At 48.3% G+C, this 16,040-nt stretch overlaps 1 protein-coding gene across 2 annotated transcripts in view; it reads right to left on the bottom strand.

Annotated features, from left to right (window-relative positions):
• The window catches only part of mon2 (MON2 homolog, regulator of endosome-to-Golgi trafficking), a 38,530-nt gene continuing 22,490 nt past the window's right edge, over positions 1 to 16,040 (bottom strand). The window contains exons 18-35 of one of the 2 annotated variants that reach the window (XM_076271543.1): positions 15,934 to 16,007; positions 15,763 to 15,853; positions 13,843 to 13,944; positions 12,459 to 12,569; positions 11,354 to 11,529; positions 10,762 to 10,924; positions 10,219 to 10,512; positions 9,658 to 9,856; positions 8,656 to 9,308; positions 6,097 to 6,240; positions 5,147 to 5,164; positions 4,429 to 4,557; positions 3,200 to 3,390; positions 2,979 to 3,039; positions 2,729 to 2,852; positions 2,319 to 2,526; positions 1,059 to 1,141; positions 1 to 744 (exon numbers count right to left, since the gene is read on the bottom strand). In XM_076271543.1, coding sequence (XP_076127658.1) covers positions 581 to 744; positions 1,059 to 1,141; positions 2,319 to 2,526; positions 2,729 to 2,852; positions 2,979 to 3,039; positions 3,200 to 3,390; positions 4,429 to 4,557; positions 5,147 to 5,164; positions 6,097 to 6,240; positions 8,656 to 9,308; positions 9,658 to 9,856; positions 10,219 to 10,512; positions 10,762 to 10,924; positions 11,354 to 11,529; positions 12,459 to 12,569; positions 13,843 to 13,944; positions 15,763 to 15,853; positions 15,934 to 16,007 — 2,985 coding nt within the window. In that variant the 3' untranslated portion in view covers positions 1 to 580. The remainder of the gene's footprint in view (positions 745 to 1,058; positions 1,142 to 2,318; positions 2,527 to 2,728; positions 2,853 to 2,978; positions 3,040 to 3,199; positions 3,391 to 4,428; positions 4,558 to 5,146; positions 5,165 to 6,096; positions 6,241 to 8,655; positions 9,309 to 9,657; positions 9,857 to 10,218; positions 10,513 to 10,761; positions 10,925 to 11,353; positions 11,530 to 12,458; positions 12,570 to 13,842; positions 13,945 to 15,762; positions 15,854 to 15,933; positions 16,008 to 16,040) is intronic. The other variant, XM_076271544.1, reaches the window with a different exon arrangement.

Below are 16,040 nucleotides of genomic sequence, written 5' to 3'. Positions count from 1 at the left end.
TTGTAGAACTTTTTTTTCCATTTATTTTAAACACACAGGTACAACCCTTCTCAAGTGGACTAAAGATGACATGGAATGTTACAGTAAGATCTTGCATAAAATCCTTTGTAGTCAAGAAAAGTCCTTCAAAAAGAGCATTCTTCCATCACACATTTCTTTGTTCGCTTGGTTTTTGTTTTTCTCCATTTCAAAGATGAATAAAGCCCAGTTAATTCATTCTTACTTACATCATTAACACGGATCACCACACACACTGTACATTGACTCCCCTTGCAGAAATGGAAAAAAAAGCACTGCAAATGCACTGTAGCAGTTAATCAACTGTGAGTCCAGCCAATGGGAATGGGTCATCAATATGTTTGAGAAGCTTATGGTGATGAAGGTCAACCCCTGATCGCGAGAGCGTTCAATACCATTTGCCACTGCAGTTGCTATGGGTTACAGTCCTTCAAACAGGCTTGTGGGAGATCAGAGTCCGCTCCTGTGGTGTAAGGACACATTCATCTTTATCTTTTTTCTTTTTCTTTACCCCCTTCGATAGTTAAAAAGTCCTCCCTCCTCCCGATCCCTGCCCGGCTGGTCAGGACTCTCCGTTCTGCACTTTGGACACGGGGGGCTGCATAAAGTCTTTGAAGGGCCCCAGGGCCTCCTTGAGAGCCGAGCTGACCTCCGAGGAGGAGCAAGTGATGCACTCCACCAGAGTTGGATAAAGCGCTATCACCTGGGCCCAGGTGTTGCCATCCACTGGAATGAGAGACAGAGAGAGACGGAGGAGGAGGAGGAGGAGGAGGAAGAGGAAAGAACAGACAAACTGTATGATTCCATAATATAGCTGACACCTAAAATGACTTCCATCATTAGGACATTTTACATTTCATCTACTTCCAGAGAGCCTATCTTGACAGTCCTACAGAGCAGGTTCATCTGAGTTCACCCAGGCTAAGAAACTATTTAATTAGATACCATCCTTGGGAGTTTTTATGTACTAGATCCCTTTTCTTCTAAAGAATCAATATCCACCTTTATCTAAGTTGATCCTTTCTCCTCATATTACTCACCATTTTCTGGCTGGGTCTTTTTAAGGGAGTCCATTAGGGTGCTGACTGCTTTTAAGACAAAGATGATTTCTGTGACTTGTTGCCTAGAGGGGAGATAATGAGAAGATCAGGCTGACAGGATCTAATCTAGCCTGCTTAATATTTGGCTTGACGATTAGCACACATGGCATCAACTCAGACAAAAATGACACGCAGCCGTCTGACGTGTCAACAAGGGGGGGCGAAAGAAATGATGGGTGGAAGGGGGAAAAAAACCCAGTACAGGCGAGAATGATGCAAATGGCATTAACCTGAGCAGATGGCAATCAAGCTTCATCCTCTGTGCACTGAGAAAGACACAGTGAGAGAGCTGTTATGCTAGTTTGTGTCTGCACCACAGTGCACGCACATTAGCACACACACAAACACTCTCTCACACACACACACACACACACACACACACACACCTAATCACGCACATCTGCAAACACTCTCACAGACATTGACTGTAAGTACCCACAGTAGGGGATATTCAGTGCTGACAGCCAGTAGAGCTGCAGTATCTGACATGAGACAGCTGCCTGAGGGCAACGCCAAAGTACCTCTTGCCTCTGCATCAGCCCAGCTCCAGCTAAGGGTATATATATGTGCAAAGTACCTGTTACCTCTGCATCAGCCCAGCTCCAGCTAAGGGTATATATACAGTATGTGCATGTATGAGTCAGTGCCAGAGAAGAGTGTATGCAGTACCCATGCGTCTGCATTATGTATGTGTATGTGTGTGTGTGTGTGTGTGTGTGTGTTACAAAATAGATGCATGTCAGTAGATTGGTATTTATTACAATCGTGACAGTTTATGCATCATATGTTTACTTGGCCTTTAAATGTGTGTGTGTGTGTGAGTGTGTGTAGAATGGATGCACTTGCACAGAATGTAGTGTACGTGTGTTTCTATGGATGCCTGGAACTTACTGTACAAAGCTGAAGAGTGTGTGTGACTAGTACATGATGTTCAGCATTTGTATGGTAATGTAACGGCATGTTTATGGAATCAAATGTGTGTCTGTATGTCTTCTAAAGCTTTATGTGTGTGTGTGTGTGTGTGTGTGTGTGTGTGTGTGTGTGTGTGTGTGTGTGTGTGTGTGTGTGTGTGTGTGTGTGTGTGTGTGTGTGTATAGCATATATTGCATGAACCTTTATGTGGGACCGAGCAGAACAGACCCATGCCCAGAGCAGAACAGACCCATGCCCAGAGCAGAGCGTAGCGTGGCGGTGGCTCACCTGGGCAGTGGGCATCGGCCACTCAGCCTCTCGTCCTCCACGTAGCGCCGCAGGACGTCCTGTGCCCGCTGCAGCAGCACGGACAGCGCCATGCGCGAGATGTAGCCCTCCTGCGGCGTGGAGGCCTTGTTGCTGAAGGAGAACTGCAGCAGCGTCTCGAAGCACACCTTGGAGAAGTCCTCCCGCATCCGGATGTCGATCTCGGCTTCTGGAAGCCACACAAAGTGCGGGCAGGGAATGTTGTCCCAATCAGACACAGTACACAATATGGGCTTGGACTACAAATCCCACAATGCCCTGCTCTGCACACAAACAGACATACTACACAGCTTGAGATTCAGAAGATTAATACACAGTAATGTCCGGGATCTGAAGAGGCTGTTTGAATGTGCTTCTGGTGGTGTCCTCACCGGTGAACGAGGAGGACTGGGAGTGGATGGAGCCTTTGTTGAGCATCGCCATGATCTGGCCAACGAAGTCTTTAGGGATGAAGTTGGCGAAAGGCAAAATCTCAGTGCTGATCAGCTGCACCACCTGTGATGAGAACACCAGGGTTAACATGCAAACACACAGGGAATCATCTTGAAGTGTTCTTCACTGGTACTATGGTAAAGAGAGTGAGAAATCGGCACAAAGGTCAAGTCAATACTGAGACAATACCTCAACATCGATTGCTTCATTTTTCTGGAACTCCTGGATGGACAGGTTATCTGGAGGCGTGCTGGACAAAAGAAAAAGCAGGGCATGCTGAAATAAGCTCGTCCAAGCCCAACAATGTCATTCAACCAGTGCTGCAGCCTATTGTTCTCATGCGCTTGGCTGGTTTCCAAATACAGGATTATTCCGGTTTACCTGGAGCTGTGGTGGCCCACGTACAGTACCTTTTGGTGAACAGGAAGTCTTCGAAGGCGCCAGCAAGCTCTGGCCACATGGTGTCGAACTTGCCCGAGGAGGCGTGTTGGCGGGCGACGGGAAGGCCAATGGAGAGCACTTTGAGCAGTGAGGAGACGGCCAGCTTCCATGTGCTCTCCGCAGGGCACGCGTACTTCAGGCCCAGGGGCATCCGCAGAGTCTACAGAGAGAGGAGAGAGAGAGAGAGGAGAGAGAGAGAGAGAGAGAGAGACAGAGAGAGAGAGACAGAGAGGAGAGAGAGAGAGAGAGAAAGGAGAGAAAGAGAGAGAGAGGAGAGAGAGACAAAAAGAGACAGAGAGAGAGAGAGAAGAGAGAGGGAGAGGAGAGAGAGAGAAAGAGAGAGAGACAGAGAGAGAGAGACAGAGAGAGGAGAGAGAGAGAGAGAGGAGAGAAAGAGAGAGAGAGAGAAAGAGAGAGAGAGAGAGAGACAGAGAGAGAGACAGAGAGAGGAGAGAGAGAGAGGAGAGAAAGAGAGAGAGATGAGAGAGAGACAAAAAGAGACAGAGAGAGAGAGAGAAGAGAGAGGGAGAGGAGAGAGAGAGAGGAGAGAGACAGAGATAGAGAGAGAAAGAGAGAGAGATGTGAGTGAATGTAAATGAAAAACAGAAAAAGAGGGAAGAAAAAGAGGTGAGAGTGAAATAAGGCAAACAGGGCACTCAATACAACCAAATCAACAGGTGAGGCCAAACCAGAGAGCAGGGCTCAGACACCACACCACCAGGGTCACTGAGACAGCGCCCAGAGATCCTGGCTGAAGGACAGCGGGGTGTGCGGGCATTAGTAACGCCGCCGAGAGGGAGGCTCCCCTGATCTGCCGCTGGGTGCGGTGCGGTGGAGGCTCCTGCCGTGCGGCCCCTCTCCACCCTGACCTCCAGCGGGGCCTTTCCCACGTCTCTGGACATCCGCTGTCCCGCACGTAGTGATTTCACCGCTTCTGGCTCCCACCCTCCGACTCCAAACGCCGCGCACACGCAGTAATAACAGCAATTAAACTGACACAGCTGTATCTGTGAGGGCCCTGTGCGTGCGTGCGTGCGTGCGTGCGTGCGTGCGTGCGTGCGTGCCACTCGGTATCATTACGCTATGAATCAGAGCCCTTTGTTTTGTGGCCTTTTGTTAAGACGACAGGAAATGCATGCTGCTCATTAAACGTGCAGCCTACAGTATACACCATAAAGGTGGGGAAAAGGGAGCTTACCTTGATGATGTTTTGCAGAACTTTCTCGTTTATGACCGCCTTGTGGCAGGCAGTCTTCTGGTAAAGGTCCACCACTACTTCAAGGGACCTCTCAGCAAAGGGCACATAGTTTAAGGCCACCCATTCAGCCTGTGAGAAAAAAAACAGATGGCAAGATGGAGGGAGAGAGAGACAGATTAGGGGAGGAGGGATGGAAGTGGGAGAGATGAGAAAGAGGTAGGGAGAGTCTTGTGTTTGTAAGTGTTGACTTGGTTTCTGACGGGACTTAATAAACCCATATACCTTCAAGTGCTGATAGGGCAAAACAAAACAAAAAAAAGAATAAAATCAGTGAGGTGGCAGAGCTTTAAAACCGCAAAAGCATGCAAACGAAGTCAAGATTAAAAAACCCATAAAGTAAAGTCCATGTGCACAATAATGAGAATGAGTCGTGATGGGCAGAGAGAGAGAGAGAGAGAGAGAGAGAGAGAGAGAGAGCACAAAACAAGAAAGACAAGCAGACATATAGACAGGCATTGGGTGAGGCCGAGAGACACAGACAGACACATGTGAGTAATGAGGGAGAGAGAAGGAAGAGGAGGCAGAGGAGGAAGAGGAGGAAGAGGAGGAAGAGGAGGAAGAGGAGGATGACAAGAGAAGGTGAGATCCCTCGACTAGCAGTGTTACAATTCAGCTAAGCTTGTGTGGCTAGAGTGGGGCTGACGGAATGAGGACTCACCGGTGCAAACAGTTGGATCTAAAGTGGATCCATTGAGTAGTACAGAAAACAGAATGAGAGAAGAGTGGACAAGCGTTAACGTCTTAACTGGCCTCTGCAGATTAGCCAGTGCCATGCACTGTGTATCGTGCTGCTTGAGCGACTGACTGCTGACAGTATACAGTACGCAACGGATTTCAATAGTTACAGACACAGACATAGAGAGACTTGTGTCTGGCCACTGGGTCTGATTTTAATGTCAGTTCACACACAGCATTGCTGCAGCAACTCCGTTATGTCAGTATTCACACTGCTACCATTCACACCACTGCATGAAGACCACTCAATATTTAGAAGAGGAAAAGCAGAGAATTAACAATGGTCACTTGGCATGTGACACTGCAACTGGGATGACGCAGCTGTGGGAGAGAGCAGGGCACTCGGGTGGCACTCTGGTGGCACTGAGTGCCCGTATGTGGCATGGTGCCGAGAGAACCAGGAAGAGGAATCGAGAGGAGCCATTAATCAAGGATTACGTCAACTCAAAGGTTTCATCAGGGATGTGGCTTTTTGCCTTTTTTGTCTGTTTAACGGATCCATAGCTTACCCAATACTTACCCTTGTGGGATTTTAAGAAGTACTCAATTTAAGTCAAAGAGGTAACTACCTATTCTAGCTTTCACATGAACAACTAGTTTTGGTCACAGAGAGATGAATATACTGTACACATTATCTGACAGGCAACACAACAAATACACTACTGTGAGGCAAGGAGACACAAATAACACACTTGAGGCAATGTAAGGGGCAAGGACACACACACACACACACACACACACACACACTCACAAACACAAACACACACACAAAGCTCCAGGGAGATGCCTGTGGAGGAGTGTTCATGGTCTACATATCTGAGAGAGAGACCAACAGCACCATAGTGGAGAGGCCGCAGTCTCACTGCCACCCACCTGGTTGTATTTGGCGTTGGCCACGTGTTTGGTCTCCAGTTTGCCGTACTGCGGAGGTTTACAGGAGAACTCTACGAACAGAAGCAGCTGCTCGAAGATGGCGGGGTACATGACCTGCAGCGTCTCGGGCCCCACGCAAATGGCCTGTGGTGGACAAGGAGACGGCACTTAAATACACACATCAATAATATACATACATTACATGCACACACACACACACAAGAGGAAACTCCCAGGGTCCGCATTCCTAATGCTGTATGTATTTTCACACGACGCCCTACAGTGCAATCTGCAGGCAAGCAGTGTGGGAAGCTCAGGGCAGCTGGTCCAGTGGAGGGGTCATCCTAACCGCCGGATTCTTTCTTAGTGATAACAAATCAGCTGCTGGGACTGTGTGTCCGGCTGTGGGAGTGCGGAGGCCTGAGTGGGGGTGGTCAGGTGTGTGTGTGTGACTCAAGCTCTATCCATGTTTGCGTCGGCATGTTTGGGAGAGTGTGTGTGTTTCTCACAGATATGCAGGTGTGTGGGAACCAGGGGATCAGGATTTGGAGAGTTAGCTTCCGTCAGCGATTACATGACATCAGTTACTTCACAAAATCAGTTACTTTACAAAATCAGTTACTTCGATTTTGTAAACACTTGTAACGTGTGTGTGTGTGTGTGTGTGTGCCTGTGGTGTGTGTGTGCGCGTGTGTGTGTGTGTGTGTGCCTGTGGTGTGTGTGTGCGCGCGTGTGTGTGTGTGTGTGTGCCTGTGGTGTGTGTGCCTGTGGTGTGTGTGGTGTGTGTGCCTGTGGTGTGTGTGTGTGTGTGTGTGTGTGTGTGTGTGTGTGTGTGTGCCTGTGGTGTGTGTGTGTGTGTGCGCGCGCACGCGTGTGTGTGTGTGTGTGTGTGTGTGTGTGTGTGTGTGTGTGTGTGTGTGTGTGTGTGTGTGTGTGTGTGTGTGTGTGTGTTGTGTGTGTGAGCCTGTGGTGTGTGTGTGTGAGCCTGTGGTGTGTGTGTGTGTGACCTGTCCTGTGGTGTGTGTGTGTGTGTGTGTGTGTGTGTGTGTGTGTGTGTGTGTGTGTGTGTGTGTGTGTGTGTGTGTGTGTGTGTGTGTGTGTGTGTGTGTGTGTGTGTGCGCGCGTGTTGTGTGTGTGTGTGAGCCTGTGGTGTGTGTGTGTGTGTGTGCGCGCGTGCGTGTGTGTATGTGCATGTGTGTGTGTGTGTGTGCGTGCGTGCGTGTGTGCGTGCGTGCGTGCGTGCGTGCGTGTGTGCGTGCGAGTGCGTATGCGTGTGCATGCAGTACGTGCGCCTGTTGTGTGTATGTGTGCGTGTGTGTGTGTGTGCGTGTGTGTGCGTGTTGGAAGTCTGTGAGTACGGGTGTGTGTGTGTGTGTGTGTGTGTGTGTGTGTGTGTGTGTGTGTGTGTGTGTGTGTTGGAGGTCTGTGAGTACGGGTGTGTGTCAGGGATGGAAATTAAATATTTTTTCTACCTGCCACTGTGGCTGGTGGATTCCAAAATCTACCAGCCACTCAACTTTTTTACCAGCCACTAGAGAAATATGACTAAAATGTGCTGAGTTTTGCCCTAAACCTGTCCTCCTAGCACAGTAGCAACAAAACTAAAGGTCAACAGAACCACATTCATATGCTATAGTGTCTTGTCATAAAAGTGGTGTGGCTCCTTTAAGACTCCGTTTGTGTGAGTTCTGGAGCATCCTATAGGCCTAATCCAACTCTCCAACTTGATCTAACTATAGTGTACATCATCTGATTGAAATATTTACAGGTATTAAGGCTATATTTAACATTTAGCATTTATTTTCTATTTGGCACTCTGTCTGCCTCATAGGTCTAAATAGCAACGTGTTGCGGGCCGGATTAAAATACCTAGGCCTACAGGCCAATTAAAAAGAGAACTATTTACGTGAGAATATTAGCCTGTGAAGATATAACGCAGATCCACAGATCTCACTAGATTTATGTCTATGCAGTCATCCTGAAATAATCTAGCAGTGGCACATGAAAGCATAGTGACAGTTTCTTAATGGTAGTGAAGTGAAAGTGAAGCGCTGCACCAGTGCCTATAGGCTATGCTGCGGTGGCGGCTCACTACGAGTTGTAGAACTTCAAATCAGCGCGATTTACCCTTATAGGCTGGTAACGTTAGGCTACATGATCCCTACAGACACTTTCTTATTTTTAACCGTCAATAAGTATGAAAATTAGACCGGATCTGACTATTTGTGGTACGCTAGCTCTACCCGCCACAGTGGCTGGTAAGTTGACCAAATTCACCCGCCAGCGCACAAAACTACCCGCATTTGGCGGGGGGCGGGTGGTTAATTTCCATCCCTGGTGTGTGTGTGTGTGTGTGTGTGTGTGTGTGTGTGTGTGTGTGTGTGTGCTGGAGGTCTGTGAGTACGTACGTGTGTGTGTGTGTGTGTGTGTGTGTGTGTGTGTGTGTGTGTGTGTGTGTGTGTGTGTGCTGGAGGTCTGTGAGTACGGGTGTGTGTGTGTGTGTGTGTGTGTGTGTGTGTGTGTGTGTGCTGGAGGTCTGTGAGTACGGGCGCAGGGCACCTTCTGCAGGACGTCGAGGGCGGTGAGCACAGCCTCCTGCATGCTGGTCAGCACGGCCTCGGTGTAGGAGGGCAGGATGAAGGGCGAGGCGTCCGAGCTGATGGGCACGGACACGGCTCCGTGCAGGATGACCCCCAGCTTGCGCAGGTCCTCCATGCTGAAGCCGCCCTTCACGTGTGCGTAGAGCGCCGGGAAGATCTGCACCAGCGCGGTCAGGAAGGGCTGGCTGGGGATGAACGAGGGCTTGTCCGCGCCGGCCGGCGGTGGACGCGTACACTCGGTGCCCGTGCGGTACCACGTGTTCCACGCCGACCACCAGAGGGCCGAGTCGTCCAGCTCCTCCCCGGGCGGAGGAAGAGGAGTGGGGGCGGCCAACTGGGCACTGTTCATGTAGCGCTGGGCCAGCCGCTCGGCCAACGAGTCGGAGCGCTGCAGGGGTCGGCCGGCCCCGAGAGGACCGTCCACCAGCACCGGGGGCACACCCATGGCGGCCAGGGGGTCGGGCTTTACGCTGTCGGCGTCCTTGACGGGCGTGACGATCTGCAGGATCTCCTGGAAGCTCTTGAGAGCGGCCAGCGAGACCTCGTTGTTCTTGCTGAGGGCGGCCGACTGGATGTGGTCAAGCAGCACCTCCCAGGCCTTGAAGAAATCACCTGAGGGATGAAGGCCATGTGAGAGCAGAGGAGGGAGACAGACACACATTGGTCAAACAAAAGCAGATCTGAGCTTATGTGCTCATGGTTCCTTTCTGCTAAACTGACTTTTCCTCATCACTATTGTGTTAGTGTTTGATTTAGGGGTTTAAAGTAGAAACTGGGCTCTGTAAAATGCCTTATTCATACACCATGGTGCTATATAAATAAAAATAAATAAAAATGGAATTGAATTGAATCCCTCATGCTTTGTTTTCTTTCACCATGTATGGGGCCTGCTCTCCCACCCCTGTCCAGCACCCTCTGTGCCCAGCACCCTCTGTGCCCAGCACCCTCTGCGTCCACCCACCGAGCTGCTGCAGCGGGTATCTGCGTGTGTTGAAGATCCGCGCCACCCCAGCGAGGGTGAGCACCCAGGTCTCCGCCCACTGCTTCTCGGCCGTGTCCCGGGAGTGGTGGATGAGGATGTTACCGCCACCGGACTCGATCTTCTCCTTGTCGGCCGTCGTCGAGGACTTCCTCACGCAGTCCAGAAGATGGAAAAGCACCTGGGCACAAGGGCCACACACACACTGAGCTAACACTGACCCATTGAACGCTGATTAGCTTTGAGGAGGTGTGTGGGGGGGGGGGGGGGGATGACCATCGGTCATCAAATGTTTGATTCTAAGACAAACTGTGCATCTTCAGAAACTTCAGAGAAAAAAAGGAAACAGTGGAATATTGATTAGCTAGCCAAAGGTATCAGAGAAATGGCCAAGTCAGACAGGCCAACAGAGCAAGGGGGTCTATCAAAGAGAAAATCCTCGCCTACTTCCTGTTCATTTCCGTCAACACTACATGAGCCATGTGCTCCCATGGCTCAGCTGCTCCTGGTCAGTTCTAGGAGGGGGTCAGCGGGCTCTCGTACCTTCCAGACCACGATGTGCCAGGTGGGCTGCTGCAGCAGCGTGCCGTGGGCGTTGACGGTGGAGAAGAGTGTCTGTCCGGCGCTCTTGCGGACGGCCGGCCGCGGGTCCACGCACAGCTCGCCCAGCTTGGCGTAGAGGCAGAGCCAGAGGCAGTCGAAGGGCGGTGCCGGGTGGAAGGGCCGGTTCAGGGGCTCACCCTTCTCCTGGGCCTGCTTCTGCAGCAGAGCCTCCTCCCGCTCCAGCTCGTCCGTGATGGCCTCTCCCCGCTGGAAGAAGTAGTCCGAGATGTTCCACTACAGGGACACGAGCAAGTTCAAGTTCAAGTTTATTTATATAGCACATTGTCATACAAAATGTCATTCAATGTGCTTAAAAGAAACAAAAAATACAAATGAAAGCAAGAGGGAGAGACGTTAGAGGACTCATGACTCATCAACTACACATTTTTGTAGTGTGTCTGTTTTTCGGTGCTAGATAAAAAAGGGATGGAAAGTGAATGCAGTGTTTTGCAGTTCCTACAAACACAATGTGGTTCCTTTTACCAGAAGGCCAATGGAGGTGAGGCTAATGTTGAGTTCCTGGTTCTGAAGACCAAAGCTGCCAGCAACATCCACTACAATCTGGAGGCATGTGCAAGGCATGGTGGGTAGGAAGTCCGTTACCACCAACTGCAGGCACTGGAAGGCTGTTCGGATTAAGGACTCTCTGAAATACAGCATTGGCACTGTAAGCATATTTTAAAAAGCTTGGTTTATTTTTAAAGGTAAAAGCTAGTGGGTGTGCTAATGGGATTCTAATTATGTGTCACAGAAACACACAAATGTATAATTTTCTCAGATTCTTTCCACATTTCACCTGGAATATGAGGCGAAGATTTAAAACTTTGCTAATGACGATTAAGCACACTGTCAGTCTTAATTGAGCTCTTTGGAAACATTAACAAAAATGTAATCCATCACAAGAGGGAACTAAATTATTGTTTGGAAAACTAGCCCTACAAGGCATATCATTAAATCTTGCAGCCGGTGGTTGCATATCACTACTGAATCCTTTCCTGACCACAGAAACAAGGTCATCATCTGCGACAGCAATTCCATCTCATTCCTGCTCCACTCCGGGCGTGTGTCCCCTCACCCTTGGTCGTTGCGGATGGCCCCGATGACCCCGAGCACCAGAGGCCACCCGGGCCCCAGACTGTCCCCCTGGCTCTGCAGGATCTGCAGCACACACTCCAGCTGCTTGTGCCTGATGTCGGCGTGGAGCACGTTGGAGAGCTCCTTCAGAGGATTCAGCAGCAGCAGCTGCAAACGCTGGGGGGGGGGGGGGCACAGTCAGGCAATACTGTCACCGTGCACATGCATGCACACGCACACACATATAAACACACTGCATACACGTACACTCACACACACACACTATACAGGTACACTCACACACATACATATGCGCGTACACACACACACACACGCACATATGAGCGCACACGCGCACACACACACAATATACACGTATACTCACGCACATATGCACAAACACACACACAGTACACACACACACTCACATACATACACATGCACATTCGCGCACACACACGCACACGTACACACACACACATACGCACATATAACAAGTATGCACACGCATGCACGCACGCACACACACACACACACACACGTACTGTACATTCACGCACATATGCGCACACACACGTGCGCTCGAGCACACACACACACACACACACACACACACACACACACACACGTACTGTACATTCACGCACATATGCGCACACACACGTGCGCTCGAGCACACACACACACACACACACACACACACACACACACACACACACACGTACTGTACATTCACGCACATATGCGCACACACACGTGCGCTCGAGCACACACACACACAGTATACACGCACACTCACACGCACGCACACACTCTATGCAATAATAATGAATTAAGGGAAATTTATGCATATAGGCTTAATTAGACTCTGAAATGCAGACAGTGAACAGCCACGTAGCAGACACTAAAGACCACGGCATCAATTATTCATGACAACTATTCATGAGAACTAGAGTCATACCCAGAGCAAGTTTCAAATGTATGTCTTGGATCAGTTAGAGAGTCTGTTTCAGGAACTTCAAACATCTGAAATCAGTGAAAATCACTAGGGGTAGGTGAATAGCACTATGCCTGACCAAAGACATGAATTCTGGTCTAGACAGTACCTGGTTGTGGGACAGGGGAGGCTCGTGCTTGTAGGAAAGGCCTGCTTTGATGAGTGAGGCCACGGCCTCAGCCCCCCACTCTCTCATGCGCGCATTAGGGTGCTGACACACCTACAGGAGGAACAGAAGAAGCACACAAAACAAGGGTATGGAGTGTGTTGAGACACACACACTTACAAAGATACAGACACCAGACACAATACACAAGCATCAAAAGAGTACAAACACATAGTAAAAAAAGACAAAACAAGAAACAAGACGAGACTCAGGAGACGCAACTCAAAAACATGAAGAAGCAGACACCGAGATGTTGTGATAAACAGCAGACACAAAGAGAAGAGGGCAAAAAACAACAACACTGTGTGTTTATAGAGCGACAGGAGTCAACAAACAGCAAACAGAAGAGATTTCAGACAGACAGACAGGCAGACAGACAGAGAGACAGACAGAGAGACAGAGAGACAGACAGACAGACAGAGAGACAGACAGACAGACAGAAAGGCATCAAACTGAGAAACATCTTTTAAGAGCCCTTTTCCTTGGGGTGCCTCCAGTCTGTGATGTGGGCAGAAGGGAATGACTGACACCCAGGGACAGAATCAGCGCACTCGTCATTGCAGCTGATAAACAGAATCACAGGAGACTCTGGTGTGGCATCTCATTTCTCAGTGCAACACAGTGGGCTTGGTGACAATTTCACAAGTGACTGATTGTACACGATGATTTATACAGAGTGCTGGTGAATCATTCTTTTTCTGGAAAGAACATCAAATGCAGACGCACATTCTGCAACTTCAGAGTAGGTCTGGTAGTTAATAAACAATGACATGTAATAACTACATTGTGTCATGACTGGCAATTTGAAGGGAAAACTGATATGGAAAAGAAAATCACATGCTGAAAACATATTTTTTGTCGAAGACATTCCATCAAATGGAAACAGGCCATAGCTGGCTAAGACCGTCTTGTTTTCCATGTCCACGTAAGAGATTGGGAAGAGATTCTGGTCTTACCTTCTGCACAAGCGACATGAGTGCAAAAGAGAGAGAGACAAAGAGACAGTGTGAAGGCCACCAGCATAAAGACTGTTGAAAGCAATTCCATCAATAGATATTTGAACTCAACCATTTGAATATCAAAGAAGGCTGAACTTGACTTTGACTAAGCACGGTATGAATGCGTAACAAGGTGTGAGCTACGGTAGGCTACCCTCAACTACATCAAACACATCTCCCAACACCACCTAGCAATGAGACATGGAGAGCATGCGCACGCACGCACGCACACACGCACGCACGCACGCACGCACGCACGCACGCACGCACGCACGCACGCACACACGCACACACACACACGCACACACACGGCTGCTGAAAGAGCTCACCTCCAGGAGATGAGCCGTGAGGGGTCTCCACAGAATCTCGATGCGGTCCATGTTGACCAGCCCCGTCTCCAGCAGCTTTGCCACTGCAAACAGGGACGGCTCCTGGGGTCACAGCACAGGACAAAGGCAGCAGGTGAGCTTAGATGACCATACAATTACTACAGAAGCTTAGATGCTTGTCAAAGGAAATTAAATTGTGTCTCCTGCATAATATACGAATGAAGTGCCTAGTGTCTAACAAATTGTGTCTCCTGCAGTGTCTAATGTTGTATAAAATTATCACTATGGTTTGTAGACATCATGATGAGAGAACAAGTTAGAAACTGTAAAGCATGTATTCATATAACCTCAATCACAATCAAGTAATACACTGAAGTTATTCCTAACCAACATACTTTTATAGTTGGTATATTTTAAATAACAAGTTTAACTAATACTAATAACATACTAAAGCCAGAATTCCCCCTATGTGCGCTCTGTATCCCTATGTCTCTCTTTGTCGTTTTGTGTCTCACTGTAGCTGGGCGAAGCCTGTTTGAAAAAAGCATGCTTGGCATGGCAGCTGCAGAGATAAGGACGTCATCGGAGGCTCTACTCAAAAACAGCTAGTATGAGAGAAAACGAGTGAACGATATGTAACCCATGAACGATGTGTGACCTGTGATCACTGTATAAACCCCTGAACTTTGTGTAAACCTCTGAACTTGTGCTATACGGTGAAAAGTTCGTACCCTTGGCAGCAATAGTGCTGACTTGCGAAGATAAGACCGAACAACAATCCTTTCATAACGCCACCTGTGGGTTCGAAGTTGCCAAATGTTGTGTCAGCATCTAAGGAGGGGTATAAATGTTGCTGTTCAACAATTGTTCGGGAGTGCGATCCACTCAGGCTTTGCGCTATGTAGTCATTAAAGGAATTTATGCACGGAACTCTGCCGGACTTTCGCCCCTTCTATTTGAGACAAGTTTTTGACTTCAGCACTTATAATGGTGTATTTTTGTTATGTTGTAGGCAAGATGTTTGGACTTAATTTCTGGCCCGAGTCTGAATATCTGCCACGACACTAACAAACTGAATGGCCTTTGCACAACAAATACACTGCTGTCATTGACAACATAGAACAGTGAATGTGGGATTAGTGTGCACACATTAGCACACAGAATAGAAAGGCACACAGCGGCACATAGATAGATAAATAGACAGATAGATAGATAGATAGATAAGATAAGATAGATAGATAGATAGATATCGTAAACGTGCTAATTACCAACCATTTCGTTCGAAAATTCTTAAAACAACAATGTTTTTTAATACTTCAAAATAACATTTGCTAAATGAACCTTACATTTTTCAGTAGCCATAGGTGTGTAGATTTGAACAAAATCTAGTTTGGTTCTTACCGGGGCTTTTACTGCCTGAAATATCCGATTTTGTTTACCGTCCTCGGAGTTTAGTGCTGGGCTGGTGGGTGCTTATTCCCAACCTTTCTCAGGCACATGAACGGTTAGCCCGAGAATTCTCGTCGGCAAATCAAAATTCCACGGGAGCTCCAATCGGATTTGTACACGCAGCCTTACAACTGTTTACAGCTCTTTGAGTCACGGTAAAATGTCATTTTTGGTACGGTAAGTACTAAAAAATTAAGTTTAGATATTGTTATTTAGATAAACTTATGGTGTGGGTGCTTGCGTTTCTTTAGGAATCCGCCGTCTTGGTTTGTATAGAAATGAATATTAAGTGACACATACACGTAAGAGGTTGGACATACGTGACTGTTGGTAATATGTGACGTTCCTATAGATAGATAGATAGATAGATAGATAGATAGATAGATAGATTTTATTCATCCCAAAGGGACATTTCAGAATAAATTTACAGTTCTTTTTCTGCAAATCAGTTAAAGCTCTATTCACACTAACCTTGTTATTCCCATAAGCCATTTCCATAGCTTCCATTGACAGAGAGCAGAGGGCATTTATGAGGTGGTGAAGGGATACATCATCCAAGTACCTACAGACACACATCAGACACATTAGCCAATACAGCAGGCTGCTGTACACACAAGCGACCCTTAATGAAGTGGTGCTTACTGGGAACTCTCAAACAGCCTGGACAGGATGTTGGCTATGACGGGCAGGTCAGTCATCACTGCTGTGGTCAGCACCTGGGTAATTGGGAAAGAACGTTGCGGTCAGGT

The sequence above is a fragment of the Alosa pseudoharengus genome, unplaced genomic scaffold (genome assembly GCF_046254945.1).
Source record: "Alosa pseudoharengus isolate Yale_2024_CS ecotype anadromous, Long Island Sound unplaced genomic scaffold, YU_APseudo_1.1 YU_APseudo_1.1_scf_10, whole genome shotgun sequence".
In the NCBI taxonomy this organism is placed as follows: domain Eukaryota; kingdom Metazoa; phylum Chordata; class Actinopteri; order Clupeiformes; family Clupeidae; genus Alosa; species Alosa pseudoharengus.
Note: the sequence above shows the minus strand (reverse complement) of the source record. Positions and strands in the feature narration are given on the sequence as shown.